We start from the raw sequence: 25551 nt of genomic DNA, 5'->3' as shown, positions 1-25551 counted from the left end.
CGCAAACCTGATGGCCACTGCCCAGCTTCCCACTGCCTGAAGAGGCCTGTCCACCCTGGCTGGGCCAACTTCATTTCCGCCCAACCCCCACGTCATTGGCTCCATGCTGGCCTGTGCCCACCAATCCTACTCCTCCCACAACTTTGCCTTTGCCATCCTGCCTCTCCGCCCAGAGTGCCCTCCTGTCCGCCTCTCCTAAGTATACCCTTCATCCTGCTTCAGGATTCAGCTCAGAGCTCACCTCCTCTGAGCAGCTTCCAGAACCGCCCCCCCTCATGAGTTCAGGTGCCCTTCATCTGGGCAGGCAATCCCCGGTCCTCGCCTCTAGGATGCGCCTGAGCCTTCCTTCTACCATTATGTCTGCTCGTTAGACTGTGTGCTCTCCGAGGACAGGACTGGTGGCTGACTGAGAGTGGGGCTCAGTGTCAGTGAAATGAATGACTGCCATAACCAAGTAAAGGACGGTCCGGAGACGGGCCATGGAAAGGACTAAAGAACTCATGTATCCTCCATGGAAGCAGAAAATTTTTAAAAACCACACCTATTTAGTTATCAAGCATAAAATAAAACCTAGTATAATTCCTCACAGCAGATTAAAAGGTACTGTCACATTTTTATCTCATTTGATCTTAATAACCCCTGAAATAAACGGATAATGCCCATTTCACAGATGAGGAAACTGAAGATTTTAATGGAAAGCAGAGCCTCTCCTTTTGAAAGTGAGAGTCAAAACTTGAAACTAGATCCTAAAATCCCAAACCCCAGCTCTTCTGGTATAAAACATTATGAGACAGAAAGAAAAGGAGAGAATCTGAGCAGAAATGCTGACATTTGGAATACTTTCTGAACCCATGGGTAGCCCAAGAGGTCATTCAATTAGGCTGAAAACATAAAAGAATTCAAGGAAGGCTGAGAAAATTTTGCGGATGCTAAGTTTCTAATAGGTAATTACTGAGGACAGGGAAGTGTGGGGCTTTCTGAACAGCTGCTGTGATTACCAATTAATTTCGGCAATTAACACCTGTGTTTAAAGACCTGGCACAAACCTACCACCCAAAGCACTGGGCAGAGAGGCCACACTGGCAGGCAAAGAAATGAAAGGCAGGAGAAGGAAAGTAAAGAGGCCAAGGGTGAAGTTAGGGCCAAAGTAAACACCACGCACACAACCTGTCCCTTTAGCATTTGGCCAGTTTGGCGAGGAGCGTCCCTGTGGCCAACACCAAGAGGAAACAGTCGGTTACGGGATTCGTGGCAGAGAGCAGAGGCTGGGAGCACAGGCTCTGGAGCCACCTGCCTAGGTGTGAATGTGCCACTTACTAGCTGCGTGGCCTTGGGCAAGTTAACTCTGAGCCTCAATTCCTCATCTGTAAAACGGGGGTGACAACAGTACCTACATAGCCTAAGGTTTCTGTGGATTGAATGAGTTACTTCACTTAAAGCACTGAACACCGTGCTTGACACAAAAAGTGCTCGAAAAAGCTTATTTTCAGAATCGGATAAAAGATGAGTGTAACCATTTCTGATACTAAAACACCCACCAGAGACCAAACTGAGGGGTGGGTGGGGCCTAAGACGATGGCCAACAGGGGTGAGTGACTTTACTGCATACCAGAGTTCCTTCCCACCAGCGCTTCAAGTCCTGTTCATCCTGCTTCCTGAGTATATCTCAAACATCTCATTGCTCTCCACTGCTGTCTCTGCTCTGGTCCAGGCTACCATCACCTCTCCCTAGACTGCTGCAATCCCCTGTGAACCAAGCTTTTGGACGCTGGCCCATCCCTCCAATCTGTATTCACACTGCAGGGAAAGTGATGTTTCCAAAACATAAATCTGATTCTGTCACTCTGCCTTCTATTACTCCCCAGTGCCCTTAGGAGAGCTCATCTTCCTCAGCCCTGCCACGCAGCATATGCCTCCTCTCCAGGGGCGGCTCCTCTCCCACTACTTCCAGCCCTCTCTTAGCACTGACATTTTTCTAGCAGTCCTACCAATGCCTTATGTTCGTTTTTGCTTTCAAACCTTTGCGTGGGCCTCCTATCACCCCGTTCCCACCTCCCACTTCTTCTGTCCCGGTTAATTCTTATGGAGTCTCCACCTGAATACATACATCATTCTTACCAAAAACCTTCCTCCACTTCCCCAAACTGGGTCTACCATCCCCAGAGCTCCCTACCCTTTCCCCATCAAGCCTGATCTCTTGTCTGGCCTGCCCACTGGCCTGTGAGCTGCGCCTGGTGGGGCTGTGCCTGGCTCCCAGTGTGCCTGGCTCCCAGTGTCCCCGTCACCCAGGCTAGGGTGGGTAGGTTCTTAGGAAACTCCTGTTGCAAGAAGGAATGAATGAACACCTCTAAGATGATGTGTCTCTAAGATTCTATTCAACGCGGTCTTCAGATTGTTTCGAAAGGCCCACTGTTTCTAAGATTCTAAAAAAGCGCTCCCACTTCTTGTAGTATCCCAAGCTGCCCAAAGTATACCATTCAGCTCTCTGGCACGAGTCCTTGACTCTTTACCTCCCGGGCCGTCTGCAGGGGCGCCAGGCTGGGCCGGCCACCTGAGCCCGCCTGGCCCCGGGGCCGGGCGGCCGGACACCACCCCTGGGGATCCCGGGCCCCTCACCTGGCTGCCTGCATGAGCGCGCTCCAGCCGTAGTGGTTGCGGCTGTTGACCGAGGCGCCGCGGCGCAGCAAGAAGCGCACCAGCGGCTCGTAGCCGCCGGCCGCGGCGAACTGCAACGCCGTGTTGCCCGCCTCGTCCGAGCAGTCCACGGGCACTGGCGCTCCGGCCGCCGCTGCCGCCGCCCCGGGCCCGGCCGCCTCGGCCCCCGCCGGCTCCGCGCCCGCCTCGGGCTCCGCGCCGCGCTCCGCTGGCTCCGCCGCCCCGGCCTCCAGCAGCCGCCGCGCCGTCTCCGTGTCGCCCTGGTCGCAGGCGCGCAGCAGCAGCTGGAAGGCCGGGGGGAGCCCGCCCTCGCCCATCGCGGCCCGGCGGCCCGCGCCCGTCGGTCTGGCCGGGCCGCGCCGACTCCGCCCCCGGATGCCGCGCGCCAGCGCCCCCTTCCGCCCGCCGCCCGCGCGCCTACTGTGTGCCGGGCGCGCGCCGGGGGGCGGGGCCGCGCGCCTACTGTGTGCCGGGCGCGCGCCGGACGCCGGGCCGCGCGTCCTCGCCGCGCCGGGAGGGACTGCGAGTTCCGGGAAGCTCGGAGCGCCCGGGCGAGCGGGCGAGCGGGCTCGCCTCTGCCTGTGCGGCGGCCGGTGGCGGCCCCCCCGGAGGCTCCGGGGACTTCCTGCCCCGCGCGGAGGTCGGAACGGCTGCTCCAGCCCACTCACGCTGCGAGCTCGGAACCACCGGGTCTGGGTCCCCCGCCGGTCGGGCCCGGCCCGTGGAGCGCCGCTGTTCCCTACCCCGCCGGCGCCGGGCGCTTAACCGCAGCTTCCCAAATAGTTGTTGGCTCGGATGGGTCCACTCTGTACCCCGCCCCCGGGACGTCCTGCGGGGCCTTCAGAGCCGGTCCTTACCTGGGAATTAAAGCTACAAGCACCTCCTGTACCTCCTCTCTTTTCATCGGTGATTCTTGAATCGGCACCATTTGGGACAGTGTTACCAATGCAAATTTCCTGACCCCACCCCAGACCTACGGGATCAGAAATTCGGCAGGTGGGGCCCAGCCAGGTGTATTTTAACAAGGCCTCCGGGTGATTCTGGTGCATACTGAAGTTTGAGACCCGTGTTTGATCCTCGCGGCATCCTGTCAGTCACCAGGGAGGGCTCAGGTGACCACCCCCAGTTTACAAAGGAGACACCTGAAGCCTAAGGGAGATTAAGTCACGCGACTATCCTGCGGGAGCGCTGTGACTGGGACCCCGGTCTCCTGTGCTCTGGTCTCAACAAATATTTATGGAGTGCCAGCTATGCACTGTTCTAGGTGCTGGAGAAGCTGCAGGAACAAGATAAAATCCCTGCCTTCCTGGAGCTAACAGTGGGAAAAGACAAGCTGTAAATACACAAACAAGTAAGTAACTTGTACGTGTGTTAGTGATGAGTGCTATTGAAACAATAACTAGAGCATAACCTGAATCCAAGTAAATAGGATAAAGGATGGGATGTTATTTTATAATAGGATGGGTAGAGAAGGTGTCACTGAGAATGTGATACTCACACAGAGACCTGAAGAAATTGAAATAATGGAACCATGCTGACATCTGGGGAGAGTGCCATCCAGGCAGAGGGGGAAAAAGCTTCTAACGTGTTTGCAAACTGCTTACAACCGCCTGCTCCTCGTGATAACATTAACATTCTGATATGGGGTAACTGGCTTCCACAGACTGCGCTGTGGTCGGAAAACCTAGCAGAAGGCCAGATATAGTAGGTGCTCAGTACATGATGCGTAAATGGCTAAGTCGCGTATACATAGAATTATAACACAGATCAGCACTTGATGAGGTCCTGAAGAAGGAATAAGGGTCATGGCATTGGCAGATCAGAGAAGATCGTAATACCCTTAGGATCTGGGCCAGCAGGGCTGGAAGAAAAAGTCTTCTAAGCAAAGTGTAAAGATGAGAAGTCTTGAAAGTACAGAGGGCTCGGATTGCCGAGGGCCAATGAATGCCAGGATGAAGACTGTGGGACTTATTCTGTGAGTAATGGGGAGCCATGGAAAGTGAGCAGGCGAGTTACAGGGCTAGAGCTAAACACGTAGGCCCAGTGTCTGAAGTGGTACACTCTCACTCACTTCCAGATTTGGCCTCAATCACAACAAAAGTGAGGACGATTTCCTTTTGAAGGTCTAATGAAGGCATTTGTTTCTGTGAAAATCCTGAATAATTGCATCCTTTTTAAATTCTATTTATTGGCTATCTTTTTAATAACTAGCTGTTTCATTATAAAAGTTATATGTGTGGTAAAAAATAAATTCCAACAGTATAGAAGGACATAAGGCAAAAGTAAAAGCCCCTTTCCCTCTTCTCCCACTTTCCTGGTCCTACTCCCCATAGGTAACCAATATTCACATTTGTTTCATCTTTCCAAGGATGTTTCACACATATACAAACATGCATACGTACATATAGGCATTGATCAACTTTCTTGATTGCAAGCTATAGAAACAAACCCTCTGGATAATTTCAGTAGAAAGGGGATTTAATACAAGGTTCTTTTTGTAGTTCACAGATCCCATGAGGGCCAGAGAACCAATCTTGGAAGGCCCACAACCAAGAACGATGCACCACATCACGCCATGGCTGCACCCTATACTCAGATGGAGTCTGCACAGGCCCTTTTTGGAATTACCAGCTCCAGAGTGAGAGCCTGAGATGAGCGCATGTAAATGGCTCAGCCTGGGTCACGTGTTCTGCCTGGCAAAAAAGGGAGAAAGTGCATTTCTGGCCTTCTCAGCATATATAGCAGAAGGCAGACTCCAGGATAGGTGCCCTAGAAGGTAGGAGACTCTCCAGAATAGGGAGGGGGTTCAGATACTGGGCAGCCAAAAAGGGTAACAAATGTCTACTACAAATATTCCCTCGAGAGTGAATATCTGCTGCTTATACCTGCCCTGCTTCTCCGACTCTGGGAAGAAAAGCCTTCTTTCTTTTAGGGAGCCTCCCTCCCCACTCTCAGTCTGTATGGCTCAGTGGTCAGCATATGTCCAAGCCCATCCTGATTGCTTCAGCCCAGGAGTTTTTGCTAAAGCAATTGGGAACAAGGGCCTCTGTGCTCAGGTTGTCAGCTGTCAGGATGTCCGGATGTTGTAAGCCACACTGTGCTTGCCCTGCCACCACTTGAAGACAGTCTGCCTGGGAGTGAAGCAGAGACAAGTGATGGAAAGAGATGGAGTCGGAAAATCCTCGCAGCTTCCCCCTCCTCCCCCATTCTTTTTGGTAGGTTTGTTTTGAGCAGGGTTGTCATCCCCTGCAATCCCAGCCTTCACAAATGCATATTCACTTTTTGAATGAATGAAGTCATACTATGCAGGCTATTCAGAATCTTACTTTTTAAAAAATTTAACAAATGGCTTGGGCATCTTTCCACGTAGGTGACTATAGATCTACTGTATCCTTTTTAGTGCATGTAACACCATTAAGCAGATGTACCCTAATTTATTTAATCATTTTTTAATGATGCACAATTAGCTTGTTTCCAATGTTCTATTATAAAAAAAAAAATCTTGCGCTGACAGTGCTTACAGCAGTCAGGGTCCCAGCAGGAGACGACGGTACACTTGGCTGAAGAAATGAGGAACATTTACTAAAGGACTAATTACAGAACTGTAGACAAAGTTTACTAAGAGCCACCAGAGCTGGTGCAGTACTCCAAAGCTGCTAACAGTGGGGAGCCATTGCCACCCCAGGCCTGAAGGGGGAAGGGAGAGGAGCAGTTACTGGAATTCTGCAAGAGAGAAAATGGAGACTTCTGGCTGATAGGAGTTAGGACCTTTGGTAGAGGGACACAGCCAACCTATGGTAACCTAGTAGGGAAAAATCCGCAGAGGAATAAAATCCTCTGACCTCCCCCTCCTCCTGCTCTCTAGTGCTCCTCCTTGGCCAAACCCAACTGTTAGCCGAGGTTTGAGCCTGCTGCTGTGGTCCCCCACCCCCCAGTCATCCTCCCAGGGTTCAGAGCAGGGAGGAGACTCAGTGGTGCATATAAACATTCCAGCACCTTGCTGCTCAAAATGGGGTTCTTGGACCAGCAGCCTTGGTACCACCTGAGAGCTTCTTAGAAATATAGCATCTTGCATCCACCCCAGACCTCCTGAACCAGAATCAGCATTTCAACATGACTCCCAGGTGATTCACATGCACATAGTTTTCGAAGCATGAATCCAGCACATCTTTGTACACAAACCTCTTATGCAAGTGTATCTGTAGTCTTATTAAGTATGAACTCTCTTCCAGTATTTTTTCATTGATCCCTCTTGTTGTTGTTTTGGGTCCTCTGAGAACCAGATGCCAAGGTGTTCCCCCCGCCCCGCCCCCAGGAGAAATGCTTGGATAAAGGAGGAAGGAGGAGGAAAAGGGAAGGAGGGCCTTCAGACCCTAATGCAAATGCTACAGCTGGGAGATGGGAGTGGGAAGGAGGAGGCTGGGGTAGGAAGGCTCCAGAGTGCTGTGCGGTTCCAGAAATGTCTCAGCCAAGCACTGGGGAGTCCCCAGGCAAAGGTGGCCTGCTAGGGTGTCCTGCAACAGACAGAAGTAGCTAGGTTCTTGTACCCCCCTGCTTAGTCACTGACTGGGAGAAACCAGGGGAAACAGCCTCAGCAAGAACTTCACAGAGGATTAGAAGGCACAGCAGCTGGAGGCTATCCGTCAACTGTGCTCTGCCCAGTGGGTTCTCTTGAAGGGTGATCTGAGCAGTGTACCTCCATCACCAACACAGTCCTCATCCGACCAACGTTGACTGAGCGCCTTCTGTGTGCCAGGCATTGTGTCTGTGATGGCATACTATGGATGATAGAGATGGCCCCTGGCTCCCAGGGAATTCCACATGATTGCAGAGAGCGTGGTTTATGAGCTTTCACTGTCAATTCAGAGGAAGGTGTCACAGTTCGGGGTATCACTGACAGCTTCATGGGAGAGCTTGGCCACAGGTTAGGCAGAAAGACTGGGAGAGATCTGAGTTATGGTAGGAAAAGCGAGGAAACAGGTTGGAAAGAGGGAACAGGAGGACTGGATTCCAGAGACCCATGCAGTGGCTTAGGGAGGAGGTACAGAGGGCCTGGAAGTAAAATCATCTCCAAAGAGTATTTTATTACTTTTGTTTTAAGCTCATCTCTTGAGCACTTGTGAATCTATTTCTGTGGATATGACATTGCAGACTCAAAAGGATATGAACATTAACATTTCTAATAAATGTTGCCTAATTGCTTTCCAAAGGGTTATACCAGTTTGCCTTCCTACCAGCAGTGGTAGGAATAAACAGCCTGTTTATTCACATCCTTGCCAACACTGGAATGAATAACCTTTTAAATCTTTGCCAATCTGATAGATGAAAAAATATTTCAGAGTTAGTTTAATTTGCATGCATTTTAAATAGAGAAACTGAACATATCTTGATACGTTTCTAGACCATTTGTATTTTTTTTTTTTTAATTTTTTTTTTAAAGATTTTATTTATTTATTTGACAGACACAGCGAGAGAGGGAACACAAGCAGGGTGAGGGGCAGAGGGAGAAGCAGGCTTCCCGCCGAGCAGGGAGCCCAATGCGGGGCTCGATCCCAGGACCCTGGGATCATGACCTGAGCTGAAGGCAGTCGCTTAACCGACTGAGCCACCCAGGCACCCTGACCATTTCTATTTCTTTATTGGGGGAACTGTCTATTCAGATCTTTCAGCCATCTTTATTTCTGTTCTTTTTATTTCCTTGTTGATTTACATACTGGGTAAATGTCATCTGCAGATGTCTCTTTCTGATTTGTCTTTGTCTTTATATTATTTTGGGCCTTATGGAATACTAAAATTTTTATGTAGTCAACTTTATAAATCTTTTCTATAATGGTCTCTGGGTTTTTTCCATCCAATACTTTTATTGTTGGATTTTTTTTTTTATTATTTTACCTTTACATCTTTAGATCATTTGGATCTAAATGGTGTAAGGTATGAGGATAGCCAAATGGCTATCAAGTTGCTCCAATCATTGATTAAATCAGCCATCTTTTCCCCACTAATGTTTGAAATACCACATCTACCATATATCACATTAAACTCCCAAAGGGATGAAATGATCCCTATGAAGGGAGCTAATACGACAAATCAAAAGTGCCTTCTACAGAAATCCGTTTGTTGGTTGAACAGCTGATGAAATGAGATGGTGTGGTCAAAGAACAAATAAGCTCCCCAAATGAACAACAAACCCAAGGGAAGGACAAGGTACTCAATTTGGGAAGTGGTACAAAAAGAATTAAGGTCCCAGGTGAATTTGCCCTCGGTGGGTGCCAGCTTGTCATCGTTAATAACCATTCCTTGTGCTTTCCCTCTGCTAATGAGCTGTTGTATTTCCAATAGCTCCCAAGTGGTCCCAATGCTGCTGGTCTAAGGACCACACTGAGTAGCAAGGGGCCAGACACCTTCCGTTTGCCCTTGTAGAAACTCTCCCCCCTCCTGCTTTGAGCCTGGGGAGGCTGGCTGGGTGGACTACATCACTCAGTCCTCCCAAAAACCCTACTTGGGAGATACCATTATTATTACCACCATTTTACAGATGAGCAAATTGCCTAAGGCCACAGAGCAGTCTGTGATGGGGCTGAGGTGTGACATCACGCAAGTGGGCTCCGAGGTTGTGCTCCTACGCATGAAGCTAAGTTGCCTTTTGGCCTGACAGCAGTCTCCCAGTGAACTGTGGGGTGGGAAATCCTGAATTCAGAGTCAAGAGCCCTGGACGCAGACCACTGCTCCGTCACAGCCATGTTCTTCGACACTGGCTAAATCACCTCCCTTCTCTGAGCCAAAATTTCCTCCTCTGTCTACCTTGCAATGCTGTCGGGAGAGTGAAATGAAGAATAAAGTCTGGCGGTTTACGGCACACACAGATGCTTGCTAAATGACAGCTCTTACCATTAGCTGGGACTTGAACCCAGGTTGTGTCAGATCAACCCTCGCTTCTCTATAGCTGAGCCTGCATCAGGAAGCATTCCAATGTGGTAAGCTGATCTGAGACATCATGAGTTGTAATCCTTGTCTGTTTTCTAATCTGACCACAGATCTTAATTGTGTTGAGCGTCTGGATGGAGGCCAGAAGGCACAGCTCCAGGACTTTCCTCTCACACCTGCCTTCTAGTACCATCCGGCAGACTCTGTTCCATGGGTGGAATCACTTCCCACTAGTCGAGTCTCCGCAGCAGGTCGTCCTGTGTAGGAGCCGCTTTGCAAGTTCACCGCAGGCCCATCCCCCTCCTGGAGCCCGTGGGGAGGTGCTCAGGGCAGGACGCTTTCCCCCAGGGCGGCTGTGAGTCTACAAGGGCGGCAGGTGAGATCCTCCCTGTACCTGAGACACCAGCTTGTTCGAGGGCCCTTCCCCTACTCTGTGTCTCAGGCTCCCCATCCATAAAATGAGAGAATCAGACCAGATTTATGTCTCTTAACTTTTTTGGCTGTGGTCCCCTTGAGAAGAGAGAATATTCGATAAAAAGCTTCGGAGTAGCTTTCCAGGATGTAAAAAATTAAAAAAAAAAAAAAAAAAGTACAGCTTACTGACTCTATCCTTCTATGGGAGATACAAAACTATTCATTGCCCTGAGCTGGGATCCAGCAGAGGGAGTTCCACATTAACCTAAAATGTGATTTGAAATCTCTGATATTACTTTAACATTCAGGTATCCATATAAACATTACTTCCTCAGAGAAACCTTCCTAAACCCGTCAACTATTCTGTTATAAGCCCTTTCAGCACCCTGACTCTTCTTCAACACACTAACCACAACTCTAATAAGTTACCTTTTTTTTTTTTTTAAGGATTTTATTTATTTGACAGAGAGAGACACAGTGAGAGAGGGAACACAAGCAGGAGGAGTGGGAGAGGAAGAAGCAGGCTTCCCGCTGAGCAGGGAGCCCGATGCGGGGATAGATCCCAGGAACCTGAGACGGTGACCTGAGCCGAAGGCAGACGCTCAACGACTGAGCCACCCAGGCGCCCCATAAGTTACCTTTTTAATATCTGTCCATTCCATTGCGCTATAAGCACCATGATGTCAAAAATACCTCTCCTGACAAAGACTCTCTCCTTGCTCAAACCCTAGCCAGGCTCCTCTGAGCCTTCTTCTCAACTAGACCTCAACCTTGGCCTATAACGAGGACAGAGTCTGAACACAGATGATTTTATACATCTACCTCCCTTTACACTGAAGACTTAAATGCTGACAGTTTTTAACAGCTCAAGGCTGCCCTGGAAGGATCACCCCAGCCCCCCTTAAATATCTGCTGGAGGAAGCTCACGGCTATCCAAAGAATTAACCGTTTATTGTAGTTAACACCTAACCGTCCGCCCCTAACCACCCTCTCTTAGAGAGTTTACTAAGAAGGGCTTCCAATTATAAATCCTTTCTCTGTCCCTTTGAGATGTATGTGTATCTCCTACAAATCAAGAGTGTCTTTCCCAAGGATGGAAAGCCCTTCCTTTACAATGTAATCATCAGGAAGGACAGGGCCTCTGCCTCCCAAGCCTCTGTGAGGATAGAATCCTCACTCTGATACTTGCCAGCCGCAGACACAGCTAGCATTTTCAGCATTTACGCTGATCACTCCTTTGTAATTTTGCACTTCCCTGACTCTATTTAAAATGCCCAGTCATTCTGTGCAAATCAAAGTTGAATCCATTCATGCTGGACCCTCTTCCCTATTGCAACAGTACATTAATGATTAAGATCTGTCCTTACCACTTTAACTGGTGTCTGGTTTTGTTTCTCTTTGACATTTGCTCATTATAGCATGCCTAGACCCTAGCATGGTGCCTGGCATATAGTAGATGCTCAATATATACTTCCTGAATTAAAAGACTGTCGATTAAAATCATCCATTTGTTCTAGTTATTTATTGCTGAGTAAAGGACCATCCCAAAACTTCATGGTATGAAATGCCAACTACCTTACCATACTCATGGATTCTGTGGGTCAAGAATCTGAAAAGGGCATCTCTTTTCTCCACTCCATGACATTTGGGGCCACAGATGAGGTGACCTGGATGGCTGGGGTGACTTGAATGGCTAGGGTGGAGCTACTTCCAAGATGGCTTCTTCACTTACCTGTCTGATGCCTGGGCTGGCTGGGCCGGCAGAGGTTTGGGCGCAGCTTGCACTGTGGACAAGATATCCTACCTGGGATTTCGCCATCATGATGATACCAAGATAGTCGGATTTCTTCCCCGGCAGCTCAAGGCTCCAAGAACAGGGATCCTGTAAACAAGATGGAAGCTTCGTGGCTTCTTATTCCTAGCCAGTGAAGTCACAGAGCTTCCCTTCTACCATCATCTAATGGTTGAAGCAGTTACAGGTCTGCCCCTATTCAAGGCAAGGGAGTATCCAATAATTTGCAGCCTTGTTTTAAAACCACCACACTATCAGAGCCAGATTTGGGGAGAATTCTTGTGCAATTTATCCTGCGTATCACTTAGGATTAGATTTGGCTGCATAGGACAGAAAACCCATAGGAACAGTGGTGCAAACAAGACAGAAGCTTATTTCTCCCTCACATAAACAAAGCCTGGATGGAGCCCATCAGGACTGGTTCAGTGTCTAGAGTGTATGGACCTGGGTCCTGCTGCCTTGTTGTGTCCCCAGCCTCAGTGCACACCTTTTACCTCATGACCCAAGGTGGTTGCTTAAGCTCTAGTCTTCATATGCACAGTCCGAAGGGTAAGGAAGTTTCCTTTAAGGACATTCCCCAGAAGCGCTGTCTGACAACCCCACTTACAGCCCGTTGGCTGCACACTCAGTCACATGGCCATGGCTAGCCGCAAAGGAGGCTGGGGATTCTAGTCTTTAGAATGTCTGATCTTTAGACCATGGGCCCAGAGGAACAAATAAGCAAAAACTCAGGGTTCTACTCTTAAGGAAGGAGAGGAAAATGGATGTTGGCAGACATCCACTGGTGTCAGCCACACCTTTTTACTCCATTTTATTTCCTGTTCTGCCACTGACCTGCTGTGGGCTTGGACAAAATACTTTCTTTGGTTGTTGTTACCAGTTTCTCTGGTCATTAGGGAGGAGGGTGCTATGATCTAAGAAAGAAGCTCAAAGTATGAAGCAGATAAAAGTGTCAATGCTCTGATTTTAGGGAAGGGAACTGGGGCCCCACCCAGCCAGCCTCTTTTTACTTTCCTGGGTGGTCTCTGGGGTTTCTGGGAGCAGATTTTTGAAAACTCCCATATTGGGTTACTGCTGAGGGCTTTCTAGCAACAACACCTCAAGAATTCATGTTCATTACATTTTGGGAGTAACTCCTCCCTGCACTTAACCAGGTTGTGCCTTCCATCAAATACCTCCCCAGCGAGTTCAGCCAGATGCCACCAGAAGGCAGCGGGGGACACAAAGCCAGCTATTAATTGACTACTTTCTGTGTGTCTGACACTATACTAAGGTCTGCAATCATGAAGTCACCACAGCTCATACTCTAAGTCCCTTACATTTTTTTTTTTTTTTGTTACAAGGCTAGGGTAAATTAAGCACGATCCAATGTACCAAGCATTTTAACAAAGTATGATGGTGTTATGGAGTGAATTGAGCCCCTGCAACAAGATATGTTGAAGTCCTAATCCTTGGTACCTATGAATGTGAATTTCCTTATTTGGAAATAGGGTCTTCACAGACATAATCAAGTTAAGATGAGGTCATTAGAGTGGGCCCAAATCCAATTTGACTGGTGTCCTTAGAAGAAGAGTAGAAGAGACACAGACAGGCACAGACGCACATCAGAAGAATGACAATGGGGGCAGAGATTGGAGTGGCGCGTGCATAAACCAAGCAATGGCAGGATTTCAAGCAACACCAGAAACTAAGAGAAAAGTATGGAATGGATCCCCCACCTAGAGCCTTCTGAGAAAGCATAGCCTTGCTGATAGGACTAATTGATTTTGGATTTCTAGCCTCCAGAATTGAGAGGGAATACATTTCTATTGTTTTCAGCCACCCAGATTGTAGTACTCTCTTATGGCAGCCCTAGGAAACGAATAGAGATGGTCAGTTTGATGTGTCAGTTTATCTAGGTTTTAATCCCTAGTGTATTGAATCAAACACTTAGATGTTGCCATGAAGATATTTTGTAGATATAACGTCTATAATCAGTTGACTTTAACTAATGGGGATTTAGCTAGGTGGGCCTGATTTACTCAGTTGAAAGTCTTTAAGAGCAGAACTGAGGTTGCCTTAAAAAAGAAGAAATTCTGCCTGTGAACTGTAGCTTCAGCTCACGCCAGAGAGTTTCAGCCTTCCCTTCCTGATGGCCTGCCCTAAAGATTTTGGATTCGCTTAACCAGCCCCTACAATTGTGTAGATCAATTCCTTGCCATAAATCTCTTAATATATCTCCTGGTTCTGTTTATCTGGTGGAACCCTAACTAATACACAAAAGGATGATGCAATCTTGAAATGCATTTGCATAAAAGGCTGTGGAGTTGTCTAAGGCTTCACAGAAGAGGTGGCTTTTGGCAGGGCCTTGAAGGGTAGAGAGGGGTTTGCCAGGTGGGGCAGGGCCTTTCAAGCAGGGAGAACACCATATGCAAAGGTAGTTTGGAATGGTGAGACCCCGCTCCCCTCCGCCCCAGTGCTGTGGGGGTAGGCCTTGGAGTCACATTCTGAGGACCTCTTCCTGTCAAGTTGAGGACTTGAGCGTTGGTGCTGGAGGCCAGGGCTTCTCCCCTTTTTTTTTTTTTTTTAATTTCTCTTAGTTCTGTCTTTTTATTTATTTTTTATGTTTTGAATTGAGATATAACTTTCATAAGTCAGGTGCATATTTTTAAAAGAAGAACATGATGATTTTTTACTTATGTATCCATGTAATCCCCACTGAGATCAAACATGGAATCAAGGCTGGGATAAGGGTGAGTGAGGTCAGTGACTTGAGCTGTGCAAGCACAGTGTCAGATTCCGCCTTTATTTAAAATTTTGGTGTTTTGTTCAGGGATTTTTTGCTCTCATTTTGATTTTTAAAAGTATTGTTTATTTTTGGTCACTGATTTTGTTTTGTTTTGCCCATCCTATAATTTTCTGCCTTGGAGACAGCCTCATGCCTCACTTTAGTCTTGACCCTGTTAAATATTTCCAGCACCCCCAGTGGCTCCTTCATTTCTTCAGTCCCCTCAAAGGAAACCTCTAGCCAAGGTCAGGGGAATGGATGGCCTGGGTGTGTGCGATCATTATTACTGGTGCCTATGCATGTGTTTCTCGCGGGGGGGGGGGGGGGTAGTCATTCCTTTGATCAGTTTATTGGACGCCTTTGTAAAGTGAGGACTAAAAAATGCAGAGATTGACTAACAGGGAGCCAGAGGAAGGTTTGTTATTCAAGGGATCTAAACAGTATTACGTCTGTGGTAGGCCTGCAGGCCTCAGTGACACAGTCTGGTGTGTATTAGCCTCACTGTGCCTCAGTCCCCGCATCTGTAAAATGGAGTTGATAATCCTACTACCCCTGTTAATGGACTGCTTAAGAGTCCTATGAGATAGGGGAGTAAAATTCATAGCACCCTACAGGGCGCACTCAGCCAGTATTCACTGAGCGCTTACAATATGCCAGGCGCTGAGCTGAGGGTTTTACGGCCGTCACTTTGTTCATAATGCACACAGCCCAACGAGGAAGGTGCGAGTTCCAGCAAGCCCGCGGGAGCGGACCGATGAAGACCAGCCGCGCTCCGCGGCGTGGGGGCCGCGCTCCTGCGGGCGGGGTGGGCGGGAAGGGGGCGGGGCGCAGGTGGGGCGGGCCGGGGGCGGGGCGGCGCGGCGCTGCGGTTCCGGGATCCGGGTCCGGGTCTGCGCCCCCGCCTCCGGGCGAGCCGAGCGCTGGCCCCAGCTGGCGGGCGCATGTGGGGGCGCGTGGCCTGGAGGCGCTGCCCGCGGGGGCTGCGGCGCGGCCGCGAGGCGCTGCTGACGCTGCTGGCTGTGCTAGCGCTGGCCGGGCTGGGCTCCGTGCTGCGGGAGCGGCGCGGGACCAGGGCGGCAGAGCCGGGACCCCTGCGTACTCCGCGCCCGGGGCGGCGCGACCCGGTCCTGCCGCGGCCGCCGGTAGCCGGCGACGCTCTGGGCGCGCGGGGCGAGGCGGTGCAGCTGCAGCTGCAGGACGAGGAGCTGCGGCTGCAGGAGGAGAGCGTGCAGCTGCACCAGATCAACATCTACCTTAGCGACCGCATCTCGCTGCACCGCCGCCTGCCCGAGCGCTGGAACCCGCTGTGAGTCCGCAGGTGGCGGGGTGGGGGGAGGGAGACACTGCCCGCGAGGTCCCCGGGCCTCAGTTTCTGCATCTGTGAAGTGGCGGGGTGGAACCGGGGTCTCGAAATACCTGGGGATCGCGCGTCTTACTGAGTCTTTCTCGGAAGTGGGCAGTGGAAGGGGTCATATGGGATGGGGGGACGCAAGAAAGTTTTAAAAAATGAAAATAGGAAAAAAAAAAAAACTCAGAAATTGACGAATCTTTTACTGGGTGGTCTCTTGTCTCCTTCCCTCTTGAGAAGGTCTGTCATTCGGCTCTAAAAAAGTGGCGGGGAGGGTCGGGGCTAAGCAGACAGGTGTAAGATGAGACCCTCTTTGGGTGCTCTTCCTGGTTTCAGAGCACCCCCAGTCCAGCTCTGCCAGTATGGCCTTAACTTAGTAAAACTAAGGACTCTTAGGTTTCGAGGTAGGCTCCACTTTTCACTTATCTGTGTGTGCCAGGCCCTTGAATGAACCAGGAGGGGAGGGCGCTCCAGCAGGAGAGGTAAAAGGTCGCTGGAAGGCCAAGTCCGAGGTTTCCCCCTCACTGGGAGCTGAATTCCTGAGCATTAGGCAGAGGAAGGCAGGAAAGAGGTAGTGGGAAAGGCTCCTTCTGGCCGAGGTCCAGCTGGGCTCACTCCTGTGGATGGTGCAGGCCCTGAGCCTGTGTGGTCAGAGGCCTAAATCCTATGAGAGCTGCTGGCTGGGTGGGTTGTGGCCCCCCTCCCCCGCCTAAGTGAGAAGGGAACAACCTGGTAAAAGGACAGACCTCCTGGCCTTCTTTCTCCTTCCCTCCGTTGGTGGTGATCTTCCAGGCCCCCAGTTGAGCCCCGTTCTTAGACTTTGAGGAAAAGAGGAACGGGGGGGGGGGGGAGGGAATAGCCAGTGGGGCAGCCTCCTGTGTGCACCGAGCACCTGCTGTTCCTCCCGGTTCCTTGGCATGCCTGCTTTAGAGGTGTGGCAAAGATCTCAGGGAGGACAGTGACTCACCTAAGGCCCCACAGCTGGAAAGTGGTGGAACTGGCTGGCGGGGATGGAACCCTCTTGGCCCCCTAGGCATTGTGCTGATTTCAGGATTTGGGGAGCGGTGAATCCTTGGCTAGGGAAAGCATGAATACCTGCTCCAGGAGTTGCCCCCCACCCCCTTTTGGCAGAGCTGGGAAGGACTTGGGCTTCACGGTCCTCCCTATTTTCCAGTGTCTGTTCATGTCTAGCCTCATGCTTTTGTCTGAGGCATTTTCACTGTTACTACACTGTCTACTCTTTTTGAGTAGAACTTTGTTAGTGTTGGTAGCAGTTTCCTCCACTCTCCCTATCTGCAAAATAAGGAATGAGTAAAAATAACACAGCCTAGGAATTAATAAAACATCGAACACACCGTGCATTCAATTCTTCCTAGGTTTTTCCCCCCTTCCCTGTTGCCAACGAGGTACTCAGGAGGTCGCTTTTAAGAGTCATCCAGGGATTGGTTGTAAAGTGTTTCTTTTCCGGGTTCCAGCTTCCTTTATTGTCCCAGGTTGAGAAATCTCTTTCAAACACAGTGGATAACCTGTGGGCGTATGGTATCCCGTCTCCATGGTAACACAGCTGCCCTGTGTCCTTTCAGGATTTGCTTATAGATCCTGCTGTTGCATTGACTCTGGGAAGTTAATCCAAACCCAGCGTAATAAGAAGTATGAATGCCTCCTGCCTTTAATTCCTGCAGCAAGGCCTGTTGGATTATTGTTGCCTAGCTGGAGAGAAAGGTGAGCTTAATCTGTATTGCTCTCAGCCAGGCCAGGCAGTGAGGCATAACTTCAGTGTGGCCCGTAAGGTCAGGGCCTTTTATGGAGACTCACTTTTTTTTTTTTTTTTTAAGATTTTATTTATTTATTTGACAGAGAGATAGAAAGAGAGCACAAGTAAGCAGAGTGGCAGGTAGAGGGGTAGGGAGAAGCAGGCTCTCTGCTGAGCAGGGAGCCTGATGCGGGGCTCGAACCCAGGACCCTGGGACCATGACCTGAGCGGAAGGCAGACGTCCAACCACCTGAGCCACCCAGGCGCCCTGAGACTCACTTTTATTATAGTTCATACAAAGGTGAGCACCTAATCAGGGTCTGCGGTTTTAGCCTGAGAAATCAGAATGGCAGAATATAAATTTATAATTGGAGTGGCGGTGCATGTGGGGGAGTCCCTTGGGACTTTAACTGATAAGCAGAGGGATGGTTAAGATCCTTGAATGTCAGAAAGGGAAAGGCCCTGAGGGAGATCCAGTCTAACCAGAGAGTAAAAGCCGTGCCCCCAAAGTAACATGCAGATCCGGGGCAGAGCTGATCTAAAACCCAGATCTTTTCTTCCCCTCCTCCCTTTTGGGATGCAGGCAATGATTTATCTATTTATTTTAATTATAAACACAATACATGTTCACTCTAGAAATTTTGGCATATACAGAGAGGCAAAATAAATAAATAAATAAAAATCATCTATAAACCTACTGCCCCAGGAGAACCACTGTCAACATTTTGCTGTGTATCCTTTTAGACTTTTCCAGGTATAGAAATAGATTTTGAAAAATACATGTATGGGTATGTGAATGAGAACATATTCAAACATGGGTATGTACATAGGTTCACACGCATTTTTAACTGTGCTTTATACTACAGTGGATGAACCTGTTACCATAGGCAAGGAGTCGGGAACTACCAAGGGACTCTGGCTTCTTCTTCTTGGCGACTGCAAGCCTTGAGACTGTGTCCACTGTCTTGGACAGGCCAGACCCGTAGAGATGCTTCAGCATTGGCTGTAATTCCTTGCAACTTGGTGTAGACCCCAGCTCTTCTGTGAGTCTGATAATTCACAGGCCAGTGGATTAGAGCACAGCTTTATTTCTGTTATTTCTGTTGCAGAACTCACAAACACCATCTCCTTTGAGCCAGGCAAGGAGATGGAACTTTCACTCCGAGATGGCAGTAGGCCAAAGTGGGGAGCCAGAAAGCTGGATTTGTGGCCTAGGGGAACTTTGAGAAATATTGATGCCAAGGACTTTCCCCAGAACAATTAAATAGAATTTCTGTAGGTAGGGCCTAGGCTGAGGCTGATGTGCAACTAGGGTTGAAAGCTACTGTCTTAGAGTCCGTGGGGTTTAAATTACTCAGAAGATTAAGGGTGGGTGCTTTTGAGCAAGTGGGAGAATACCAGAATTAGGCAAAGTAGGGATTCAAAACAGATGGCCTGTCGTTGAAACTAGTGATGACATCACAGTCAGTTGTAAGGTGTGTCACGAGTAAATGATTGCTAATGTGCCAGTATTTGCAGAGTTTCAGTTTTTATAGCTCAGAGAAGCCTTGAGATAATCACTATAATGTCATTCTTGTTTGCATTCTGAGCCATTTAGCAAGTGAGAAAGACACTGTGGATGACAGTGCCCTTGGGGCACGTGGATGGAGATGCCACGTGTGAACATCAGACGTTCCCTGCCATAGCAGAGGGATTTTGAACAGCTGTTTAGGAAAGTGTGCCAACAATACATAGGTGTCCCTTGAATGCTTGCTCTGGTGTTAGCCTCATTAATGCTATACTTGCAGATGTGCATCTGAGTTCAGGGGTCAGGACTTGGGTGCTGGGATGGTGAAGAGTTTCAAAATAGCTCTAAATAGGTAATTCAGCAAAAGAAAGCGTGTCTTGCTGGGGTTGGCAGGAGGGAGGGAATTGGTTAGGATTTCCCTTCTTGCAGAGAGGTAGCCTGCCTGACTGTTCTCATAACGACGGTATCTTTGGAACAACATCACCCATGGTATGGAGATTAGACTGATGTTTCTTTGCTTCCCCAACGAGGTTGTAAACCGCAGGTTATTTTATTAATTTTTACCAGACCCATCTGCGGTTATCAGAGTAACATCCTTTCTTTGAATCAGTGCTTTCAGTCTGCAGAACATGTTAGGTTTAGTTAGTATTTTCCTGATACCTTTTTCTATCCCTTTACTCTCATTCATTCTGTGTCCTTATGTTGTAGGCATGTCTCTAAATAGCATGTCACTTGATTTTGTGTGGTCATTAAAGAAAACATCCAGATTGACAATCTTTGACTTTTAACTAGTATGTCCATATATAGATATATATATATTTTTTTTTTTTTCTCGTACTTACAAGACACTTTAGGTCTGATTATTTGGATTATGCCATCTTATTTTATACTTTCTAATTGTTTTTGCTTTCCCCTTCTTTTTTTTTTATGCTGCGTTTTGAGTCGATAGAAGTTTTTCTCTCCCCCTCTTATTCCACTTTTTCTTCTCTACTAATTTGGCAGTTCTATTGTTTATTCTTATCTTTAGCAGTCAATTTGAAAGTACATATTCAAGTCAGCAGGATCTAAAGTTAATCACTAGCTATGGACCTTCGGGTGCTTTAACATTGGTCACCTTCCTTCCCAACTTACATGCCATTTTACTCCAGGGTTTTAATTCTGTCTTGCTTTTTGAACCAACACATTAAAATATTTTAAAAATGTGGTATTTTTTGGTTTACATTTACCCACCAGGTTATCATTTTTTTCTGCCCTTCATTCATTCCTGAATGCTGGGTGGTCTTTGGATCTCAGAGAACTTTCTGGGGTTCTTTTCCTTCCTGAAGCATGTCATGTATTCATTATTGTAGAAAAAGTCAATGTTGTGAATTCAGTTTTACTTATCTGAAAATGTTCTTATTTTGCTCTTGTTCTTGAAAGATAATTGTATTTGGGTATGTAATTCTATATTGGTAGTTTGGCATTTGAAGAGAATATTCCATTGTCCCCTGACTTGCACCATGGCTGTGAGATGTCAATCCTGAGTGAGATTTGCCGATCATTCTTGTTTCTTTGTCATTCATTCGAGGGTGTCTTTTATTTATTTAAGCATCTTAAGCATACTTATGCTCTGTGTCTCATAACTCTAATATCTAGATTTGTATTTTCTTGTTGTTCCTGGAGTCTGAGGACTTTTTTTTTTCTTTCCTGTAAGCTGAGCCATGCATTTAAAAGATTTTTTTTAAAGTATTTTATCGAGAATTTTTTCCAGCGGGTTTCCCCAAGCATTATAAATCCTCCATATTGCCAGAAGTGGAAGTCCTACATTTACTGGGAAAAAAAAAAGACCTATTTCTCTATTAGTCATAGTGCTTTTGGTTGAAAGTGACTGAAAACCCAATGCAAACTGATTTAAATATAAAAGAAAATATATTGACTTTGATCACAGAAAAGTCTGGGATGAGGACTAGGTTCAGATTATTCTGGGCCCTGGATTCAGTGACTCACCTGATGTCATCAGGAGAATGTTCATTGGTTAGACCTAGGGGGCATGTGACCTTCCCAGAGGGGTGTGTGTACGTGTGTGTGTGTGTGTGTAGCCTTGCACAGACCATGCACACTGAGAGTCCTGGAGACATGGTTCCTGAAAGAGAAATCAAAATGCAGTAACGTGAAGAAAGGAGAAAGGATTTTGGGCAGGCAAAACACATCAAGGTACATTATGACCTCCCTGGCCTGTTCTGCGAAGGATATGGGTTTTTTAAAGGACATTAATGTGATAACATGAATACAAACATAAAAGAAGATGAGGAGGCATTTTCTGCACCCATTCGTTCACATCCTTATAATACATAGACATGTATTGTGCTAGTGAAGGTTATGGTCCCCACCCAATAGGGTTGTTGAGGAGGGAAAGTGGAATAGTGCATATAAAATGCTTAGCACACTGCCCCTGATGTGGTCAGCACTCAATACATGTTATTATTACCAGGTACAGTACAAAGCATGCAGAAAATAGAGCAAAAACCAGAATTCAGCCACTGCCCTTACAAAGCCCATGAATTATACCAGAAAGTTGAAGAGAGGACAGCTCACTATGATTTAGCAGTGAATTTGGCTCTGAGCTTCCTTTTGTCCCCTAGGCAAAAGTGGAACCCTGAGTGATGTATGCATAGCTGTTCTTGTCTAATTAGAGGATGTACCACTTTTTATCAGTCAGGAGAGGGAGAATGAGCAATGCCATATAATTCTTTTATATTCCATCATAACGCCTAGGATAGGGATAGGCACATAGGAATTGTTAATAATTTTTTCAGTTAATTGATTCAAACTGAAAAGTTGGGTAATTGAATCAAAGACAGTTAATTCACAATTCTAGAAGGTTAGACTTTGTACATTTGTAAAAGTCTTTCAACTTGTCTTGATCATGCAATGAAAGTGAATTGCTTATTTTTTTTCATCAGTGTTTGTTTTACAATCTGAACTTTTGGAAACTTACTTTTAAAAAAAAAAAAGGGAAAAGGGAAAGTATTTTTCCTGGAAACAAACTTAGACATTCCAGAAGGATATATTGAACTTCATGAAAGAGAATGCCTTTAAGGTATGTTTAAAGAAAGAAGGAGAAACTCTATCAGGCCAAGAGAAAAGGAGTGGTCAGAGTGTGATATTATTGCCCAAAGAGGACATTGGCTATGGGAAGCTAAATAAATAGGATACAGCCTTTTAAAAGTAATCTTTCTTTGTGATTATAAAAATGATGCATGTTTATTGTAGAATAATCTTAGAATGCAGAGAACTGTAAAGAAGCAAGAATCCGCAATAATCCCGCTGCTCAGAGATCTCCATTGTTAACATTTTTGGCATATTTCTTTCTACTGTGTATTGTTTGTGTGGGAGCATGCTCGTGCATGCATGCTGCTGTTTATAGATTTGTACCCTTTTTTTTGTGATTTACCGTTACAATGAAGTTATTCTCCTTTACTGTTAAATAGTCTCTGAAAACGTGGTTTTGGATGGTATAGTAACCCAGCTGCCCCGTGTTTCACATTTTCTTGTTAGACCGTTGGAATTGTTTATAGCTTTTTGCTGTTATAAATAATGTTACAAAGAAAAATTGTTAATCACAGGTTTCCTTTGGGGTATCTCTGATGATTCCCTTAGGTGAGAAGTTCTTCAATATATTGATATGAGATTAAAGAGAAGAGGAACATTTTGAAGCTCTGTGTATGTTTTGCCAACTGGTACCCAGCACTCTTCTGATTTAAAGGGACACAAATAGAGTACCTAGACATTCTAGAACAGTGGCCTTGGGCTTTGGGGTTTTGCAGAGCAGTGAAAACACATAAACAAAAACACTGAGGAGAGACAGACATCTGGTCCCGGCATTATTTGGTCAAGCAGAGCTTTTTCTGCCCTCCTACTACTCTCATTCTAGAAGAAACACATTTTAATACTGAACAGTAAGGATGTGATTTCACACGAAAGGACAGTTGTTTAAATTGAATAAAACTTGATGTTTAAAAACCTCAGTTTACTGTCCTTATTTCCATTCATTCCTCCTTGGACCTGTGTACATTTGGAACTAAATTTTTGCTTTTTTTAAATAAACTCTTTATTTTTAGGTTGCACAGAAACACATTTTTTTTTTCATGGAGTATAAGCAATTAATTATTTCCAAATCTTCTAGTGGGCTCTGACTCAGTGCTACATAGCTTTTTCATGCACCCTGGCTGAGTCAGGGGCTTTTAAAATGAAGATACATTATTAATATGTTTATACATATATATGTTTTCCATTTGTTGTAACATGTATTTGGAGGAGGGCAGCAATTTTGGTGGAAGTGGGAAAGAATGAGATAGGAGAGGGCCTTAGTCAGGGCCACTAAGCTCGAGATACATATTTTTACAATCAGAATTGGCTCGGTGCTTGGATATACCCTTGGCAACATTAACAGTTTTTTCTTCTTATTGTATGACACTTTTGATTTTGAAAAAATTCAAAGCCAGAAAAAATTTAAGAATAGCATAAGAAACTCCTGTTTGTCCTTCACCTAGATCCATTCATTATTTTGCCCCATTTACTTAATTTCTGTTTCTCTCTCTCTCTCTCTGTGCTATAATATTATACACATTTGAGAGTAAATTTCAGCAATAAACACCCTTGATCCTTTGTTACTTCCACATGCATTTTCTAGGGACGGGGACATTCTCTCGTGATACCATGATGTAGTTATCAAATTGAGGAAGTTTATACAATACTGGATTTTTTCAACTGTGCCAATTTTTGGAGCAGGTTTTTCTTCCTGACCCGGTATCTAATTGAGAATCAAGGGTGACATTTATTTGTTGTGTCTCTTTAGGCCTGTCTCTGTCTCTTAGGACACCAGCATTTTTTAAGAGTACAGGCCTATTGGTTTATAAAACATCTTTCAGTTTGGGCTTAGCTGAAAGATTCCTTGTGATTTATTTTGGCGTATGCAGTGCCATACACTTAGTAACTTAAAGCAACAATAAACATTTGTGATTTCACATAATCTCTGTGGGTCAAGAATTCGGGAGTGGCTTAGCTGGGTGGTTCTGGCTCCGGATCTCTCATGAGATCACAGTCAAAAAAATGCTGCCCGGGGCTTTCATCATCTCAAGGCTTCACTGGGGCTGGAGGATCTATTTCGAGAGGGCTCATCCCATGCTGGACAGTTGGGACGGCTGTTGGCTGGAGGCCCTCACCACAGAGACCTCCCCAAAGGATGCTTGAGTCTCCTCGCTTCACTGCATGGAGCTGGCTTCCCCCAGAATGGGTGGTCCGTGGGCAGGAACAAAGAGGAAACTTCAGCGTCTTAGGACCTGATATCAGAAGACTCATACTCTCACTTCTGCTACATTCTGACCCTGCACGGTGGTTTTAAAACATATCCACAAAGTTTTTGCTATCCTTCCCTTCAAAGGATGGAGCCGCCTTCTCCTCCCCTGGAGTGTGGACTGGACTCTCCTCTGGGAAGCGCAGTGCTAAGTGACGGATTCTATGCACTGGGCTGGAAGCCCATGATGTCCAAGGACTCAGGTCCTGCTGCTCGGGCTGCCGGGGATGCCCTCTTGCTTCACGATACCAGAGCTGCCACGCTTGCAGCCTTGGCTGACTTTTCCTCAAGTGTCCGGAGCCGGGCCTGCAAATGCAGCAGGAGTAAGAATGTAAAGGTGGCTGAGAAGAGCCAGCCTCCCACAGAGTCTCCCGGAGAAGGCTGTTGGTGTGCGAAAGCCATCCCAGTGACAGCAGAGCCCTCTGCAGAAGCTGTCCTGACGTTCAGGAAGAGGGCCTGGAGCAGGACCCTGAGAGGAAGCACAGGAGAAATTGCCCATGGCTTGTCGGAAGGAGGGCTAGGCAGGGAGGGATGGTGTTTGCCAGCCCACCCTTCCAGCCCCAGGGCCCTGCAGGTGCCCCTCTTGGGCTTCTGTTCCTGCCCCTCTCTGGCCATTTCTCGCCCTGAATGCCCTGGGGGGTGGGAGCGAGCCAGAACCCTAGACAAGGGCTCTGGGCCCAAGGACCTCGGCCAGGTACATACCCTCCGGCATTCTGTGAACTGCCCATGTTATTCACCTCGCTGAGCCCCGTCTCAATAAATGCCAACATAGCACGTGTTTTTGAGTTAAAGTATTAATGTCATTAATTTTAAGTCTTTTTTTTTCATATTTAAACATTTCTGAGATTTGGAGACATCTTAAAATCAACACATCCTACAGTTAGGTGACATGTGTCCTTTTAGAGGTTCTTAAAAGAATGGTGTGTCTTCCAACCATTGGCATCTTAATTTTTATGAAATACTGTAGATTGGGGATATGGTAGTGCCAAGGAATCACTAGTTTTTTTAAGGTGTTTCAGCTTTATTGTGTTTTATTATAAAAAAGAGTCCTTATCT

General features: G+C 47.1%; 2 protein-coding genes and 1 long non-coding RNA gene across 3 annotated transcripts in view; 2 read left to right on the top strand and 1 right to left on the bottom strand.

The window, feature by feature from the left end:
* The window catches only part of ANKS6 (ankyrin repeat and sterile alpha motif domain containing 6), a 44815-nt gene extending 41829 nt beyond the window's left edge, over positions 1–2986 (bottom strand). The window contains exon 1 of the mRNA XM_035016222.1: positions 2617–2986. Coding sequence (XP_034872113.1) covers positions 2617–2972 — 356 coding nt within the window. The 5' untranslated portion in view covers positions 2973–2986. The remainder of the gene's footprint in view (positions 1–2616) is intronic.
* Positions 2987–3257: 271 nt separating this feature from the next.
* Positions 3258–9950, top strand: LOC118018217. The gene is made up of 3 exons (XR_004681325.1): positions 3258–4006; positions 5157–5431; positions 9690–9950. It is a non-coding gene; the product is annotated as an uncharacterized LOC118018217 (long non-coding RNA).
* Positions 9951–15446: 5496 nt separating this feature from the next.
* Positions 15447–25551, top strand: part of GALNT12 (polypeptide N-acetylgalactosaminyltransferase 12) — a 36478-nt gene continuing 26373 nt past the window's right edge. Inside the window, exon 1 of the mRNA XM_035016221.1 lies at positions 15447–15858. Within this exon, the coding sequence (XP_034872112.1) occupies positions 15494–15858 (365 nt within the window). The 5' untranslated portion in view covers positions 15447–15493. The remainder of the gene's footprint in view (positions 15859–25551) is intronic.

This window comes from Mirounga leonina, unplaced genomic scaffold (genome assembly GCF_011800145.1).
Source record: "Mirounga leonina isolate KUSES-001 unplaced genomic scaffold, KU_Mleo_1.0 Mir_170, whole genome shotgun sequence".
In the NCBI taxonomy this organism is placed as follows: Eukaryota; Metazoa; Chordata; class Mammalia; order Carnivora; family Phocidae; genus Mirounga; species Mirounga leonina.
Note: the sequence above shows the minus strand (reverse complement) of the source record. Positions and strands in the feature narration are given on the sequence as shown.